This window comes from Dreissena polymorpha, chromosome 3 (genome assembly GCF_020536995.1).
Source record: "Dreissena polymorpha isolate Duluth1 chromosome 3, UMN_Dpol_1.0, whole genome shotgun sequence".
Classification (NCBI taxonomy): domain Eukaryota; kingdom Metazoa; phylum Mollusca; class Bivalvia; order Myida; family Dreissenidae; genus Dreissena; species Dreissena polymorpha.
In genome coordinates this window covers 57,521,671-57,541,513 of record NC_068357.1, presented here as the reverse complement: position 1 = coordinate 57,541,513, position 19,843 = coordinate 57,521,671, and the positions used below count along the sequence as shown (strand labels likewise).

Sequence of the window (19,843 nt, the reverse complement as noted above, 5' to 3'; positions counted from 1 at the left end):
CAACGGTAAACTTTCTTATTTAACTTAAATAAACTGATGTTTCATAACATATTTAATCCTTGAAACTTTACATAATTTAAACTTAAAACATTTGTGTAACTGTCAAACATATAATCAAAATCGATCAAATGAATGTTTCGGCACTTATTGACTCTTGCTTTCTTGGTTCAAACAAGTTTGCGATCGCCTGATATTTTTGCGCAACAATCGCGGACGTCCTCGACCTCTCTTTGAAATTGTTATTTGGCATAGTAATAGAAACTGAAATTACAGACGCTTTACAAATACATGCACAATGAGCAACGGATTAAGTCAGATTGAAAACGGATGTATGTTGTCGTAAATGATTTGGTCAGACACTTTATTTAACTATGAAATTTAGTCTGCAGAGCGTTTGAATAACTGTAGCTGTTTTCCTTCTCCGTCATCCTGGTGCTTGCTGAATGAAAGAGTCGCCGCGTTACGATAATAATTCCAAAAAAAAAAAAACGAAAATGAGCAAAGCATTTTCCGATCGAAGCTATTGTATCGTACGCATCAAATTTGAAGAATTTGCGTAAACGTCAATTTGGTTGCGTTTCCAATACGCATGATATTTTATTTCTTTGCGTTTTTAAACATTTTAATAGGGTGAAAGACGCAGATACGCAGCTTATCTGGGGCACTGGGCTGGTTGAAGAAAATCATACAATCGCCGGTTCCCAGAAAAAGATGTCGGCAAGACCCATGCATAAACACAAGTTGTAAAAGAATCCTAATTTCCCCCCCCCCCCCCCAAAAAAATTCCCAATTCAGTCGACTTTTCACCAAAAACAATCCCAAATCCAAAATTGCATTTTTATGCTCCCGGTAGGGTGGCATATAGCAGTTGAACTGTCCGTCTGTCTGTCAGTCTGTGCGTCTGTCCGAAAACTTTAACATTGGCCATAACTTTTGCAATATTGAAGATAGCAGCTTGATATTCAGCATGCATGTGTATTTCATGGTGCTGCACATTTTGAGTGGTTAAAGGTCAAGGTCATCCTTCAAGGTCAAATGTCAAATATATGGCTTCAGCGCGGGGCAGTAAGGGGCATTGTGTTTGTGACAAACACATCTCTTGTTTTATCCTAAAATGACCAGAAAAAGACCACAGAATCATACAATGTCTGGTTCCCGCACAGGTATGTGGTTCATGCAGAAGTGGAAGAAGTCTGGCTCCCTGCTGCAGCTGTCTTTGAAGGACAGCACCGACCCCCGTGCCTCCTTCCTCTATCAACTCAGTCAGAAACCAGGTGAGTTGTTTAATGGTCTAGCCGAGTTGGAAGACTCCTGGAATAACACATTTCATTCAAATTGAGGGCAATGAGTTTTTATGTCCCCCACTATAGTAGTGGGGGACATATTGTTTTTGCCCTGTCTGTCTGTTGGTCTGTTTGGCCCAACTTTAACATTTTGCAATAACTTTTGCTATATTGAAGATAGCAACTTCATATTTGGCATGCATGTGTATCTCATGAAGCTGCACATTTTGAGTGGTGAAAGGTCAAGGTCAAGGTCATCCTTCAAGGTCAGAGGTCAAATATATGTGGCCAAAATCGCTCATTTTATGAATACTTTTGCAATATTGAAGATAGCAACTTGATATTTGGCATGCATTTGTATCTCATAGATCTGCACATTTTGAGTGGTGAAAGGTCAAGGTCAGAGGTCAAATATATGTGGCCCAAATCGCTTATTTTATGAATACTTTTGCAATTTTGAAGATAGCAACTATATATTTGGCATGCATGTGTATCTCATGGAGCTGCACATTTTGAGTGGTAAAAGGTCAAGGTCATCCTTCACAAGGTCAAGGTCATCCTCCAAGGTCAAACGTAATATAGGGGGACATTGTGTTTCACAAACGCATCTTGTTTGGGGATGATTTGGTGTTAAAAGATTCCCTGCCTGGCCATACAAATTGTGTGGAAGTGGGTCATTCACCCTTTCTCACTCAGAGCCAAGTATAAATGGCTATATGCAACAGAACAGCCTGTGAGTAACTTGCAGTCTGTTAAAATTGTATCCTGTTTGCTTCTCATCAGTACCTTAGGGTTGGAAATGCTTAAAAAAGCTTGAAGCTAGTAAAAAAAGTCTTAAATTTTGTCTGATTTTCTAGGGAATTACAAAAGTGCAAAAGTGCATATTGGAATGGTTAAGGGTAATACAAGTGTTCTATCCTTACCTCTGATTCAAGAATGGACAGAAAGAAGGTACAGTTTAAATTGGTAAACTAGCTTAGCCCCTAAACAGTGTGGGTAGGTTACCTGACTGCCATTGACTGGAATACTGGTGAATACTGCAAACTAATTTAAATGATTGTGCTGCAGGTTAACATGAGTGCCAGTGTTTTGTTTCATTTCTATCAGGAAATCTCTTCATAATAATATAAGTATTTGCAAGAACCTGTCCTTTGAGACAGTAAGCATTCAATTTCATCCTACTTAATTCACCGTAACTGATTACCAAATCAGTTGAAGATGACTTTTTTAGAATCATGTGCTATTTAAAACTGAAGAAAAAAAGTACATATTAAGGCAGCATTTTCCGTTGAAACGATTTGTCTTGTGAAGATTATTAAATGTTTGTTGTTTGGATTTAATGGATCACAATGTAATGATAATGTTCTGTTTGTTTTCAGGTCTAGAATTTTTCAAGCATGTACTACTGGTCGGTTCGTCTCAGGACCGTTACGTCCCATACCATTCCTCTCGCATAGAGATGTGCAAAGCGGCTCAAAGGGACAGCACTGGACTAGGTATGTTGTGTTTGCATCAAGAGTCCTCTTCCTTTGATATAATGTGAGTTTTGTTTTAGGAAAACTGGGCTTAATGTATGTGCGTAAAGTGTCGTCCCAGTATGCGTTTGCAGTCTGCTGAGGCTAATCAGGAACAACACCTTTGGACTACACTAGATTTTGGTTTAAGAAGAGGCCTCATTAAAAACTAAATATTACATACAAGGGGAAAGTGTTGTCCCTGATTAGCCTGTGGGGACTGCAAAAGCTAATCTGCCATGACATTTTACGCACATGCATTAAGGGCAGTTTTCCCAGATGATACTCATATTATAATGTAATCTGTTATACATATCACAACACATTTCATGTAATCTGTTATACATATCACAACACATTTCATGTAATCTGTTATACATATCACAACACATTTCATGTAATCTGTTATACATATCACAACACATTTCATGTAATCTGTTATACATATCACAACACATTTCATGTAATCTGTTATACATATCACAACACATTTCAATCATTATTCAAACACTTTTCAAACTTACACAGGAATTAGGTTATTTTATTTTGATTTTGTGCTGAAGATAATGTAATTAATTGTAATGTAATTAATTTGCAATCTGTCATTTTATATCTATAACACAATTTGATTTGGATAATATTTTATGACAGTTCAATTTATCTTTCCTACCATTTCCTCACTGCTTTTATACCAGAACATACAAATCAGGGGCAATCCTTTTTATTGCATGATGCTTTTTCTGAAGACTCAGTCAATTTGTATTTGGTTTACATCGTTATTCTCATCAGTCAAGATATGTTTAAAAATAAGCATTTTGCACCATGGTGTGTTGGTTTTGTATGTTCTTTTCATTTGGATATCTATGGCCATATTTTTCAATTTCCTTTCCAAAATTAACAAACCGACCAGTCTAATCTGGGACGACACTTAACCCACATGCATTAACCCTTTTCCACTCAGGAGCAAAGTGAAAATGGCTATATGCAAACAGCATACAACCAGAACAAGTAACTCGCAGTCTGTTCAGGTTTGATGCTGTTTGCTGCTCATCAGTATCTAAGGGTTGGAAATTAAGCCTTTGATACTTGTATCTAGTAAGAAAGGTCTTAAATAAAATTTAACTTTCTAAGGGACTACAAATGCGTGAAAATACATATCTACGTGGTAAAGGGTTAAGCCCTGTTTTCTCAGAGGGTGACTAAATATAAAATTGTAACCCCTATAATTTATGGTCCATGAAATGAAACAGTTACATTGCAATGGTATCCTTTCATAAGTTTGAGCCTCTCTATGTGAAATGGGGTGAATGCATGTGCTTTAACCCTTTGCATGCTGGGAAATTTGTTGTCTGCTAAAATGTCGTCTGCTGAATTTCTAAAATTAGCATTTTCTTCGATTTTTTTCAAAGAATATTATCAGAATAGCAAACAGTTTGGATCCTGATGAGACGCCACGTTCTGTGGCGTCTCATCTGGATCCAAACTGTTTGCAAAGGCCTTCAAAATTCGGTTCCCGCACTGAAAGGGTTAAGTGTTGTCCTAGATGAACCTGTGCACACGCTAATCAGGAACAACACTTCCGCCTACACTAGATTTTCGTTTTAGAAGAGATCTCATTTAAAACGAAAAATATCATAATAGGGAAAAGTGTTGTCCTTTACGACTTTTTCTGTTTTAATGGAATTTTTATGCCCCCGGTAGGGTGGCATATAGCAGTTGAACTGTCCGTCAGTCAGTATGTCAGTATGTGTGTATGTCAGTCTGTCCGTCTGTCCGAAAAAAACTTTAACATTGGCCATAACTTTTTCACTATTGAAGATAGCAACTTGATATTTGGCATGCATGTGTATCTCATGGAGCTTAACATTTTGAGTGGTGAAATGTGAAGGTGAAGGTCATCCTTCAAGGTCAAATGTCAAATATATGGCGTCTGTCCGTTCGAAACTTTAACATTGGCCATAACTTTTTCAATATTGAAGATAGCAACTTGATATTTGGCATGCATGTGTATCTCATGGAGCTGAACATTTTGAGTGGTGAAAGGTGAAGGTGAAGTTCATCCTTCAAGGACGAATGTCAAATATATGGCGTCTGTCCGTCCGAAACTTTAACATTGGCCATAACTTTTTCAATATTAAAGATAGCAACTTGATATTTGGCATGCATGTGTATCTCATGAAGCTTCACATTTTGAGTGTGGAAGTGTAAGGTCAAGGTCATCCTTCAAGGTCAAAGGTTAAAAAACAAAAAAAAAAAAATCAAAGCAGCGTTCTCATGAAGCTGCACATTTTGAGTGGTGGAAGTTCAAGGTCAAGGTCATCCTTCACGGTTAAGGTCATCCTTTAAGGCCAAAGGTAAAAAAAAAAATTGTTTTAAAGCAGCGTTAACATGAAGCTGCACATTTTGAGTGGTGGAAGTTCAAGGTCATCCTTCAAGGTCAAGGTCATCCTTCAAGGTCAAAGGTAATTTTTTTTATAAAATTTCAAAGCGGCGTTCTCATGAAGCTGCACATTTTGAGTTGTGGAAGTTCAAGGTCAAGGTCATCCTTCAAGGTAAAAGGTAAAAAAAAAAAAATCAAAGCCGCGCAATAGGGGTTATTGTGTTTCTGACGAACACATCTCTTGTTCTTTTAAAGAAAGTATTTTCTTTAAAAAAATCTACTTTATAAGGAAAGTGTTGTCCCTGATAAGCTTGTTGAAACTTTACAGGCTAATCCGGGACGGCACTTTATGCACATGCATTCAGCCCAATTCATCCAGAACATGGCTGATTTCATTGCAGATGTTCAAGAATGTCTCTCTTATCACCCACCAAAGTTTGTAACAAATTGCATGATTTCTTATATTTGTTAATCATTTTGGCAGGTTCAGTGTACGGTGAAATGGTCGCCAACATTCTTACGCCTATCGTAAACAACCCGAAATGCAAGCTCATCCGTTACGACGTATTCCACGCCCTGCCCAGCACTGCAAACACCATCATTGGTAGAGCCGCACATATTGCCGTCTTAGACTCGGAAATCTTCATCGAAAAATTCCTTATGGTGTGCGGACTTAAGTACTTCAAGTAGACACGTTTTTCATAAGAATTAAGTTATTCTGGTTTAGCTTTTCTGTGGACCTCTGTACTGTCCATAGTCAAGTTTTTTTTATGATTCAAGTTCTACAAATATGTATATTGTCGAAGGAAAATTTTCAAATGTGCTAATTTTACGACTCTTATCTTAGACTAAAGTGACTTAGTTCAAGTTTCTCTTACTGAACTCAGTTACTAGAAACAGACAGGTTTTTCTGTGGACCTTAGTGACAAAAACAGGCGTGTTTTTGTCTGTGGACTCATGGACTTCAAAAAATTACCAGTATATTTCGTGTTGACATAAATATTTTAAAGATCATGTTTTGTATGCGGACCTAAGTGCTACAATCAACCAAGTTTTGTATGTGGACATAACTACTACAACCAACAAAGGTTTGTCTGTTGGCTCAAGTACTTCAAACAGCCATGTCCTTGTATGGATTGGATATTTGAAAAGCAAATGTTATGTATATTCAAATACTTGCAATAGCCTTTTTTTCTATTGACACTATAACAGTTAATAGACAAATGTTTGGAAACGTGCACAATAAATAGCCTGTCTCTAGACTAGGAATAAGCATATAACAGTAGAATCTCAATTGTCGTTTCTGTTCTGTAATTATTGTTTATGTCATTATTTATATTCGTTGCTGTATTACATTTTGTAGTGAAAATCATAAAATGGGCATTTCATTACTTCTTGAATAATTAAATATTGTTGTAATACAAGTAAGTGATTATTTATATTTTTCAAACATGAGCATTTCATGCTAGCTTTCAAGTATCATTTTAATGCCTCATTTGCTACAAAATGAAAAATGAATTGTAATTTATAAACTTAATGTCAAAGGTATTGACATGTAGATTAAATCAATTTAAAATTGCTAGAATCAAGTTGTATAGCCACAAGTACATGTATCAGTTTCTCAAAGTCTTAGAATCTCATAAAACGCTAATATGGCTCAATATCAAACTGGTTTGTGTTCTGTTATCTGAGAATTCTGTGGGGAGAAATTTAAATCTGTTCAAAAATAGAAGTTTTAAAGTTGTAATCTAACATTTTCTCTCCGTTTTCTCTCTGTATTAGATACTTAAGAAGAGAGATTTTCATGCAATTGATTGCTTTGAAAGCCTGGCATGAAGGCTGGTAATTTATCAAGTTACACTTGCTTGATTGAAGTGAGCTATAAAACTGGTATAACATTTTATCATCAACATACTAGTTGCAGGGACCTTATAGGTTTTTAACCAGGTTTTCCGAAGGAAAAAACTGGTTATTTGATTGGCGAATGCGGGCGGGCTGGCTGGCTGGCTGGCTGGCGGAATAAGCTTGTCCGGACCATAACTATGTCGTTCATTGTCAGATTTTAAAATCATTTGGCACATTTGTTCACCATCATTGGACGGTGTGTCGCGCGAAATAATTACGTCGATATCTCCAAGGTCAAGGTCACACTTTGAGTTCAAAGGTCAAAAATGGCCATAAATGAGCTTGTCCGAGCCATAACTATGTCGTTCATCGTCAGATTTTAAAATCATTTGGCACATTTGTTCACCATCATTGGACGGTGTGTCGCGCGAAATAATTACGTCGATATCTCCAAGGTCAAGGTCACACTTTGAGTTCAAAGGTCAAAAATGGCCATAAATGAGCTTGTCCTGGCCATAACTATGTCATTCATTGTGAGATTTTAAAATCATTTGGCACATTTGTTCACCATCATGGGACGGTGTGTCCCACGAAAGAATCACGTCAATATCTCCAATGTCAAGGTCGCCACGACTAAAAATAGATTTAAAAAAAAAAAAAAATTACAAAGGGGGTTAATTTTTTTTGGTCATTTCAAAAGTTCAGTTTGAGTTTTCTCCCTTTATCAGATTTTTTTTTCACAATGAAAACCTGGTTTTGTGACAATTTTGTCCCTTGTTGTGAATTATATTAAAAATGGGCCATTATTATGTTAATTTGTACACACATAGTTGTTCAAACTGATTGATGTGCAGTGTTAAAATTCACAAATAATATGTCTGCTTTTATTGGTGTTTATTAATGTGTGTAATGGTATTTGACATGCTCATGTTTATGTGATTATTTTTCAATTGAACCAAGTTCACAGTTGGAATATAAAATGTGCTGATTAAAAAAACATGTTTTATCTGACCTGACCATGTACATTGACAAAATACATTAGGGTAACTGTTTCATTTGAAAGTATGCACTATTATTAGTTGTATGGGTACCATGGAAGACGACTGATCTGCCCTATAGCTTTGTGTAGCAGTTTGTGTCCATTAAGTATTAGCAAATGCCAATAGATTTTTGACACATTAAACATTTGTGTGCTCATGTGTGTGGTCATATGTTTATAAATTGTTTTACAATATTTTGCAAGTAACATAGTATTATATATTTTTCTTTAAACTTTGGTTTGTTTTCTTTATGTTTGTTCTGTGACATATTCCTTCCTTTACCTATTCCGTCATGATGTATTCTTACATCAAACCCTTTCATATCATCTTTGATTATGTTAGTGCAATTAACTTACATGTATTCCTATTGTTTCTAATACATTCTTGAATCAGATCTTTTTTAGATTCTGGTGCAGTGCATGATGAATTATTTTGTGATAGTTACCATAGTTTTGAATGTATATTTATTCGAACATGTAGTTGTTAATTTAAATGGTCTCTATTTTACTTCGTTCACAAGGACATTTTGTTGTTTATATACTTAAAATGACAAAAATGCTTTACCATGTATTCTGTTATGATTTCTGCAATGATGCATAAACAGAAGGTTTTTTGTTCCTTCAAGTTGATTGACCCTAATTTGTTCTTGAATTAACTAAATAATTTGGAAGATTAATGCATCATGCCATTGGAAATTCATATTACATTGAAAATCATTAAAAATAAACGTGAACAACAGAAATTTAAGCAGTTCTACTAACAATGTACCTTTTTTTATGCGAAGTTATTGAAAAGAAATGACCTATTTTAAAGGGCCTTATTCAAACCTTGAAAAAAAAAAGCAAACTGTCAGCTGTTTGTTACCATTAGTGAAACAGGTGCATGGATATTTCAAATGACTGGGTAGCAAGTTGTTATCATATATACATGAACTTGTTAAATTGGTTTCCTCATAATTATGCTTTCAATTTATTCATTGTTATGAAGCGTACCATAAAATACGTAGACATTGGCAAGAAAGTACTTAAATCGCAAATGTAAAGAAATCCTCATTTTTAAATGTGCTTTATCAGACCATGTTGATTAAAATTAATGTATGAACAGTTATTACATGTATGTTGCATTTTGGAGTTTTTAAAATGTTATTCAATATTTAAATTAAGTTTTTAAGTTGTAGAAAACACACAATTTGATCATTTACAGCCTCATCCATCTAGTCAGAAATTGAACATATATTTGGACCGTGCTCTGTGACAAGGGGGTTTACTGCATGTGCATAAAGTGTCATCCCAGATGAGCCTGTGCAGACTTCACAGGCTTATCTATGAGGACACTGTACGCACATGCATTTTACCACTTTTTCACATTTTATGGCACATTTTAATAATCGGCTTTTATTTGCCAAAACTGGATAGCAAAAATCTCAGTTAGGAGAAAATTCTTTGATTTTATAAAAAAAATATCAGGATGTTTCTTTGAAATCTTTTTAAATAGAATATATTTTTGTATGTTAAGAATTAACTCATTTGTTTGAAAATAAGTAATGTATTTACATTTTCATACGACTTTCTTTAAGAGTTCCTCTCTGTTTTAAAAACAATAGAGTTCCCCTTGCTCGTTAGAGCTGCCCTTTATATAACCAAAGTACTTCACTATTTGGTAAAGGACTGCATAACATGGCTATTGATGATAATATTACATTATAATATGTAATCATTTACTGAAAATATACTTTAAACTATGTTATTAGCGGCATTATGTATTGTTTTGTCTGCAAAACAGAAGCAAACAATTGTATCAAATATCGTGCAAGTTCATTTCCATCCTGATAGATTCATAAATTTCATACATTTAGGAGTTCAATTGTTTGTAGTCTTACATTATAATATGTAATCATTTACTGAAAATATACTTTAAACTATATCATTAGCTATAGCGGCATTATGTATTGTTTTGGTCTGCAAAACAAAAGCAAACAATTTTATCAAATATCGTGCATGTGCATATTCATCCTGGTAGATTCATTGAAATCATACATTTAGGAGTTCAATTGTCCTTGGTATTCTCACCAATCTACAGGTAGATTAATTGAAATCATACATTTAGGAGTTCAATTGTCCTTGGTATTCTCACCAATCTACAGGTAGATTCATTGAAATCATACATTTAGGAGTTCAATTGTCCTTGGTATTCTCACCAATCTACAGGTAGATTCATTGAAATCATACAGTTAGGAGTTCAATTGTCCTTGGTATTCTCACCAATCTACAGGTAGCACATGCATGATTATTTCCAAATACACCAATGTGGAAATGTTGATTTTGGTATCATTTAACTGAAACGTCTGCTCACTTTATTTTAATAATTCTTTGTTACTTTGTTTGAAGTCAAATTGTACCCCATTAAATATTTTGTGTATTATTATGACATGTTGGATAGAAGCAGCACAGCATCCTTTCGGAAGTGTATAATTTAATTATTTTAAAATTGGTTTTCAGCATTCATTAAAACAGTATCAAACGTACGGCATTACATTTACTTAAAGATTATAGATTTTCTCCATTCTGGTTATAAATCGGTTACAGGTATAGGAAGATTTTTTAATGCAAATCTGTTCACTGTTTACCACTGAATCACCAGTTTATTTGTGTTTTTGTTTCTTTTTACTTGTTTATTACCATATGTTAACAAATGCCTCCGGCCAAAAATAGATGTCAATATAATAAAACAAGTATATGAAACTATAAGTAGACAATCTCTGTCACATTTACGTATAATGCAAAACAATACAAATTTAATAAAAACAATTTATACAAATTGTTACTGAATTTTGAGAGTTAACACAACAAAGTTGACATGCATAACAAGGTTCTGGTTTTATTGTTCCTTGCATTTCATTCTTTTAAAAGCTTTGTATGCTCAGGATAAATTTTATCTTAATCTTATTTCAATATATGTGTCTTGTTCTGAGAAAACTGGGCTTAATTCATATGTGTAAAGTGTTGTCCCCGATTAGCCTGTGCAGTCCGCACAGGCTAATCAGGGACGACACTTTCCGCTTTAATGGTATTTTTAGTTTCAAGGAAGTCCCTCCTTACCGAAAATCAAGGCGGAAAGTGTCGTCCCTGATAAGCCTGTGCGGACTGCACAGGCTTATCTGGGACGACACTTAACGCACATGAATTAAGCCCAGTTTTCTCAGAACAAGACATATATATTTATTAAAATGAAGTCAAATGCATGATACTTCAAGTCTCAGACACATTCCAACAGTTATTTTATTTTGGTACTAGTAAATAATTATTTCTGCCTAATATGACTGATAACCTGAAAATGTTGACAAAGCAATTGTATATTTTTTGGTTGAATTTCAATTGTTTACTAATTTTATGCCTCCGGTAGGGTGGCATATAGCAGTTGAACTGTCTGTCTGTCCGTCTGTCTGTCTGTCAGTCTGTGCATCCGTCCCAAACTTTAACATTGGCCATAACTTTTGCAATTTTGAAGATAGGAACTTGATATTTGGCATGCATGTGTATCTCACGGAGCTGCACATTTTGAGTGGTGAAGTGTCAAGGTCACTTCAAGGTAAAAAGTAACAAATAAATTCAAAGCGGTGCAGTAGGGGGCATTGTGTTTCTGATAAACACATCTCTTGTTCTTTATTAAGAAAACTTTACTTACGTTTATTATAATAACATCGATTTAAAGTGTGATACATCATTGTGCCATTTTGTGTGAAAATAATCGAGTACACAGTGTTTAAAAATTGATACAAATTATCTGTTTATCTTGATATTTACATCCTCTACAATCCTAACATTTCCATAGCAAATTTGTCTTAATGCCAAAAGTAACCCAATGTCAATGTAATTTTTCAAGTTTTAATGTTTTACACCCAGTTGCCTTGATGTTATGCATGTAAATAATAACTTAGCCTCAATTGCCTATGAGATCCATTAAAGTAAGCCTTCCTCTTGGAAAACCAGGCTTAATGCATGAGCGTTAAGTATTGCACATGTTAATCAGGCACGATAGGTACCAGGCTCAATGCATGAGCGTTCAGTATTGCACATGTTAATCAGGCACGATAGGTACCGCTTTGGGACAATTTTTTAAACCCTTTACCCTTTATAAACGCATTTTGCATTTGAAGTCCTTTAGAAAATCCAATTAAATTTAAGTCATTTCTTAATATATTGAAGTTTTAAATACTTCATTTCCATCCCTTAGATAATGATGAGTAGCAAACAGCATAAAACCTGAACAGACTGCGAGTTTTATGCTGGTTTCACTTTGCTTCTGATGGGGAAAGTATTAAAAGACGTCTCTTCTAAACCATAATCCAGTCAAGGTGAAAAGTATTGTCCCAAATGCATTTAGTGCAGTTTTCTTAGAGCAAGGCTTGGTTATACATTATTTGCTGATCTGCGCCTCCTAGCTGTCACAAACCATATCGAAAATAGTGTTGAGAATGGAAAGTTACAAACTGATTTTGCTTTCAATGTTTTTTTGTTTCTTCTTTAATTCAATAACTGACCATTTGGATCGTTGACACAACGCAATTTATTACACTGGAATTTGTTACCGAGAGATGCCCGCATCCGTTAAAAATTCATCTAAGATTTTGTTAAAAGAATTACTTTAGTTAGTGTAGTTTAGATTGCATCCATAGACAACAGTGGTAAATTTTGTAATGTCTTTGAATGTTTTTGTTCGCCATATACATGTTATGTAGTTGCTGATAAGCATTTGTTATGCGTAGTTTTGGGAACGTATTTAATGTACACTTTGTAACAATTAATAAAATACAATGTATTACTTAATTTTGTTGTTAAAACTATTGTGTAAGCAATTACGTGTCACTGCTTAAAACCGTTTGGTCCGTCCACATCTCACAACACAGCTCAACGTCTGTTAAAATACACACAAATTGTATTAATGGTTACGTATTTGTATGCCAAATATCATGCCTTCAATTGGCCGAGTCGCTCGTTTGTACGTCAATAAAACATGTGCATAGTAGATCGCCATTTATCCCATTTTATATCGACATTGACGGTATAACACCCTATGGAATAAACTAGCATGTATCTCACCTTGTTGAATATACCTGTCGCGTGCACGGACTACTTTTTATTCTACTACTAATGATTTTTCATAAGAAATCTCTAGAGTCGAGAAAACTTAAATAGCCTTCAAATTATAAGACCTTCAACCTTTAGATCTAGTCAAGAGACATAATTTTTGCCATCCGTATAACACGGTGATAAAGCGAATACAACAACTTTTCCGCTCACCGTCGAAATTTTATACTTCTGACAAGAGCACCGTATCCTTCTGTCAAAAACATGGCCGCAAACTTTTTGGCGAGTCCAGAAATGAAAGAAAAAAACGAGAAAAGAAGGTAAGTTTGTAATACAAAGATATTACATCGAACGAAGTATATACTTTACATCTAATTGCCGTTTACCGCATCAAAATTGAGTCGATATTCATTTCAAAATAGTAAAAACAACTTGAGCATGTGAAAGAAGTGACTTTCGTGACGCGAAAAATAGTGTGTTTTTTTGCTGATTTTAAACATTTTAAATGAAAGATTTTTTGTTAAACGGTATTTTATGGTAGAAGAATCAATTTACAACACATTATGGCATGCTTTGTTGAATATAACTGAGATTTTTACATTTACAAGTATGCACCGCTCAACACTGACGTTATAGAAATATGAACACCGCTCAACAATGTCCGTAAAAGCACCGCATCTTTATGATCTTTTGGCACCGCTTTATTCTGATATTTTTTCTTTCAGAAGGAAGAGACGTTCAAATGTAAGTTTGAACAAACCAAAAAAACAAGAAAAGGAGACTTTTTTCAACGGATGCTGAATATTACAATGTTCTTTGAAAATGTTTGGTTTTCAATTGTTTTTTTAGATGGGCGCTTTAGCGCCCGTCTAAAGTGCTTAGTGTGAAATTCAGGTCGATACGACTAGGTATGATTAACGCAATACCCGGTTGCGTATCCACGCAAGAAAGAGTTGTATAATTTATGCAAGAGGTTCGAGTTCTCCAATTATGTGTATTCACAAATGGCAACATTATGTTAATATCGTGTTACATTCAATATTTTCGAACGGTGTTTTATAGAAAAGAATCAATAAACAATGATCGTATTGTACGTGTCGCGGAGGTATTGTTTATGAATGATTAAAATAGTCCACTTTCTGCTGCGTGTGCGTGACTGACGTAGTATTTTCGCTCAGCTCATTCATAAATCTGAGGCTGGCGATAAACAAAGGGGAGTCCGTGTGAGAATAACGCAGTAGTATAAGGTTACGCTTGTTTATATTCACAGGTCTCAATTAATAATACGTTGACCACGAGTTCAACAATTATTACAGGGATACGATAGACAACATAAAAAAATGTTTCATTATCGCTGAAACTGTTAAAAAAACATTTAAATATAACAATAATATTCTCTAAAAAAGGTAGTCTTGCTGTTTTGAAATAAGGTTTGGAATTTTGTTTTCTAAATAACTTAATTCAAAACACAAGTTTAATTATAGTGTTTTTTACTTGTTAGTCGCATATTTACCGCATTATAATGTGTGTTATAATAGGCAAACCATACATTAGTAAAATTCAATCTGCCTTCGCACATAGAAGGAATGGGTCAATAAGGTGCTGCGTTTCCTTTGCTTACTTCAGTTAGAGGTCAATTATTTAAGTAATAGCAATCACAAGGCTACGACTTCAAAGGAATTGCGGAGCTTTCTTACATAATAAAAGTCGTAGTCGCATGGTATTTGCGTTTTGCGTCCTATTTGGTCACGTGGTTCTTTTTCACGGTTGTTTTGGCATTCATGATGCGTCTGTCGATAAACAAAGGAAAGTTTACGGGTTATAACAACGCAATAGGTTACGCTCTCGCATACAACTCAATGACGTAGTACAGGTCGTAAAATGAGAGATTCGGGAAAAAGTTGACGCTTATTTATATCAAAGACCCATATTATCTATAGGTCAACAATAACTTCAGCGATACGATAGACAAAAAAAAGTTTCATAATTGCTAAACCCGAATATAACAAACAATTTATAATAATAATACGAATGCAATAGCAGAAGGTTAGTAGAAGGTTAAGCTTGTTTATATTCACAGTTCTCAATACATAGACAGTTGGATATGAGTTCATCAATTACTACGCATACTATAGGCAACCTCGAAAATGCTTTTTAATCGCTAAAACCGAAAACAACCTAATATATTATATTAAATATATTTATAACAATAAATGTCTTTTAAAAATGTAGTCGGCGTATACGCTGACTTTGAAATAAAGTTAGCAATTTACTTTTCTAAATAATTAAATACAATTAAACAAAAGTTAAACTATTGTGTTGTGTTTTTCACTTGTAAGCTGCATATTCACCGCATGAAATGTGTGTTAGCATTGTCAAACCACACATTAGTGTGAGTAAAATAAAAAAATACTACGGGAGAGCACTTCATATGTGTCCTCATATGCCTTGTTATGAGTATCTTTCTTCACTATCGAAATATATAGTATGTTTATATTTGATTTAAACGCAGTTTTCTTTCGACACATTTAAATCACACGTCAATAGCGCCGTCATGCGAAAATGGGTCTTATGCGTTTCGGCAAGCGTTTGTTAAACCCAACATGTGCTTTTGCGCAGTCAGGCCATAGGCGATGCTGTTCGCTTTAAAATCACTCAATATGTTATGTTTCTCCTTACCAGAAGGAGTGATAGCTGAGTGGGCTATTTATATGATGGGCGCATATGGAATAAGACCCATTTTCACATGACGAGGGTCATTACAAATCTCATTGCGAATTGAAAATGCCACATTTAAGAACAATGCTTTTTGATACAAAATTGAATTGAAAATAGCAAACTTGTTAATAATGGCAGCCTATCCACACATTAAGGAATGATTTCCAGACGTGCTGACCAAGTACGGCAAACATTGTGGTATGATAATTAAACGATTTTCTCTTATCGTGACACTATACTATTTCGCTAATGATTGTTTTCTCATCTTGGAGGCGAAAGTGAAATTCTGCGAGATGGATTGTAACGCGTAATTGTAACAGGGCCACAATTTGTGTCGTTTGAGCATACAGAGAGTAGTCCGGAATTCCTTACACTGAACAGTGCTACATCCTTTGAATTGAGCACATACGCAGTGATGTAGCAAAAATTCAGAGGTTGTAACTCGAATCAGCTTATTAAATATTCGAAAATATTCATGCGTGTCTGTTGGCGTTATGTAAAAGTCACTAAGATGAAAACTGAAACAGCTATGCCTAAAAGCGCATGAGTGCTCTATACCTATGTTTATGTTAGCGTTGTTGACACCGTGTGAACTGCTCGGGTAATAAGTAAAGCATAAACAGCAATGTTTATATACTTTTATTCCTCCATATACAAGATACGAATATTGTTGTATATTTTGAATTTGTATATGGTGTCAAAAATCAAAAGTTTTGTACACGGAACTTTCATTATGAATTTATATTCTTGGTGAGATAGTCATTTGATATAAGAAAAAAATATTCCTTTAATATGGTGACTGCAAATTTTCTTTATATTAAGTTATCATTACCATTTTCATCATACTTTCTATGCTGTCAGAACTTCCAAAAAGCATGTTGTTTTTATTTTGTCTTAGTTATTTCTATGAAATAATAAGGATGATAAAAAGTGAACACAAAACTCGACCCGTGCGCTATGACACACACTTAATAAAGTTGAATGGCGTGTGTTCATTTCAAACTTGCGATTGATTTTCAAAAATGAATTGCGTGTTAAATTACGCAATAGCGAACATCTTCAGTGCCTTCAGCGCTTTGATTAACAGTGTATCCATTATAACGCGGCGGTCAGTTAAACTATCCGCACTTTTTCTGGGTAAGTATACGGTAGCCGATCTTAACGCACATACTAAGCGGCTCTCCGTTGTGAAACCCTTGGCTCAATGCCCGATCCCGGCGCATGTAAGCTTGCTTGTTTGTCGCAAAACGGAACTAATTAGGAAGCCGGGTACTCCGGGGAACTTTAAAGTACCGGTAGTACCTGAGGCGACGATGGTCAATTGAGCGCCAGGTTATACATGGAATTGGGACACATTAATATGAGAGTTCGCTTGGCTTAACAAAATAATTAAAAATACTAACAGGTTTATATTTCTTCTGGTTATGCCTAAAACCCGACCCGTTTTTCACGACATACATTTTATTTGGGATAATAAAACCGGTGGTTCAGATTTGCATAATCAAATGCACGCAATCTGAGATATGGCATTAATATAATACGTTTTACCAACAGTCGTGTGTCTATTATAAAGTACATGAACATTATTAAACACTAGAAACAAAGATCGTGCAATAAACCGACCACCTGGATTTTCGAGGGATTGAAATCCCGGAGGCCGCGAGAATCGACGGGAACTGAAGATAAAACGTCTATTGACAAATCTTTTATATCATAAAAACAACACATTTAATTCACAGTTCACTATAATAATGACTATCATTCATCACAAACTACACACGAAATGCATTGGTGACGCCAGAAAAAAGCGTGTTTGTCTATTTGCCCACGGGACCACCTCCAAATCCGAACCCGCAGCGACACTGGCCGTCAACGCAGTGCCAGTCGCGGTCACACTGGCCCGAACAGTCACGAGCGGCAACACACCTGGCGGTCGCTACAATTCAATATTAAATATATATGTTATATGGTTCTGGTTTATTTAGCAGGAAATGATAATGCACGTGAGGGCTGATTGCGTCAACTTAAACATCCAGATAAGCATCATTAACATCATCATAAACTAAGCAAGCGTAATTAAAGAGGCAATTCATGTCATTATTTCGATCAAACCAATACTTATGTATGCTATCATACGAGTTGCACGTTGAAAAATGATACGTTTTTGTTAACAGACAATGGCCAACCGGAAAGATTTACAGACAGACGTAGGTCAAGTGAGAACCCATGAAGATCCTTACTTCGTTGCACACTTCGTTCAATAACTAGTCCGAGTATATACGGGCTTACATCATCACATTCAAACCAGTCATGGATTCGATCCCCAGTGTGGGGTCATTCTTTAGATCGGCCCTAAAGACGCCAAGTACTACTCATGTTACGAGAGCGTTTCAATAAACCTGAAGTTCTTAACGGAAACGAGCTAAAATAAATAGGTCTTAACTAAACCCGACTACTCACTGTGTGTGCACGTGCATTGCCTGTGTGCACAGTCCAGAACGTAGTCTTGCTCTGGACACGTCACGTGACCACAGTCACCGGTGTCTCGGCATTCCTCGGCATAGGCGAGGGCTGAAACGAGATTGAGCTGAGTGTGTAGTGCCTTTGTAAGGTACTAGTATAACGATATATTTTATTTTTATTAAAAAACTACAACATATTTGGTTCGGTCGGCACTATTCGATCATGCGACACAGAGAGGGGATTACAGGTGGGAGGCGGACGGACGAAGAGAAATTTTCTTTCGACAAGATTTTCGTGAGAGAGATACATAATTGACTCATTAAAGTCAATGACACTTCTGAAATGGTTTGAAATATGAAACAACTCCACGAATCATTTTTCTTTTTTTTTTGCAAGCAGTGTCATAACCATGATACAAACGAAAAGCGCCTTTCGCCAAAAGACGAATAAGAGACATAAACAAGTTATAACAAAAGTTTCAGTAAATACATGGATTTGACATTAACGGATGCATCCGGCAAAAATGTTTTATTGACAAGCCTTGGGTCCGTTTGTGGGGTTACGAGCTACGAGCGGACGAACGAACGAACGCATGATCGAACGATTGAACGAACGATTGAACGAACAAATAGTTTTTACATACCGATGCAAACAGCGAGAACAACTATGGTGACCTTCATTTTGAGTGGAACTGGCAGTCGACGAACTAGTACTGCAATTAATACTGGTGTGTTCGGTCCTTACTACTCAATTTATATATCCCCAACACAGTTCGAGATCACGGTAGCACGGTCCCGCGATAAGCGACACCTTATTTTGACATTCCATTTGAATGTGTCTTGGATGAATACTACTTTTTGATCTGTAACACGAATACCGACTCTCGTCGTGATATAAATTCACGATTCTCGTCGAAAAACTGGTTTGGGTCATTTTCCCCTTACGCAACCATGTCATGTTACGAAAGGAGCAACGACGTAAAATAAAGTGAGACTGATAAATGTTATGTCATATTACGGCGTTCGATTCACGGTTTCACGGTGGCAGAGTATCTTCCTATGGACGAATTACCAGTACTTTGTATAAACAAAAGTTATACTAATAATTACAACCGCTCTACTTTTAAAAGTCATAGGCACGGAGATAATAATTGTATAAATAGTTTCATAACCAACGTAGGCCGGCTGGGAATCAAACTTACTGTCCTTTTTGTAAATATCAATCAATGGCGGGCTTTAAATAATTTATTCTGTGTTCGGCGTTAAAGGGGCCTTTTCACGTTTTGGTAAATTGACAAAATAAAAAAACTTGTTTCAGATTCGCAAATGTTCGTTTTAGTTATAATATTTGTGAGGAAACAGTTAATACTGAACATTTACCATGTTCTAAAATATCAACTAAATGCATCTTTTGACGATTTAAAAACCTGAAAATTATAAAGCGTTGCAACGCGAAATGATTGAATAATTTGAGGAGTTCTGTTGTTGTCGTTACATTTTATGAAACTACGAGG

At 35.5% G+C, this 19,843-nt stretch overlaps 2 protein-coding genes across 5 annotated transcripts in view; one reads left to right on the top strand and one right to left on the bottom strand.

Annotated features, from left to right (window-relative positions):
- The window catches only part of LOC127874296 (protein FAM135A-like), an 80,834-nt gene extending 67,946 nt beyond the window's left edge, over positions 1-12,888 (top strand). For all 4 annotated transcript variants that reach the window (XM_052418531.1, XM_052418530.1, XM_052418529.1 and 1 more), the window contains 3 exons: positions 1,164-1,274; positions 2,663-2,779; positions 5,662-12,888. In XM_052418531.1, coding sequence (XP_052274491.1) covers positions 1,164-1,274; positions 2,663-2,779; positions 5,662-5,867 — 434 coding nt within the window. In that variant the 3' untranslated portion in view covers positions 5,868-12,888. The remainder of the gene's footprint in view (positions 1-1,163; positions 1,275-2,662; positions 2,780-5,661) is intronic.
- A 4,671-nt stretch (positions 12,889-17,559) lies between these two features.
- On the bottom strand, positions 17,560-19,141 carry LOC127874299 (serine protease inhibitor Cvsi-2-like). The gene is made up of 3 exons (XM_052418542.1): positions 18,974-19,141; positions 18,328-18,438; positions 17,560-17,803 (listed from the first exon to the last, which is right to left on the bottom strand). The coding sequence occupies exons 1-3, from the start codon at positions 19,008-19,010 to the stop codon at positions 17,685-17,687; spliced, it is 267 nt and encodes an 88-aa protein (XP_052274502.1). The 5' UTR covers positions 19,011-19,141; the 3' UTR covers positions 17,560-17,684.
- Between the last annotated feature and the right edge of the window lie 702 nt (positions 19,142-19,843).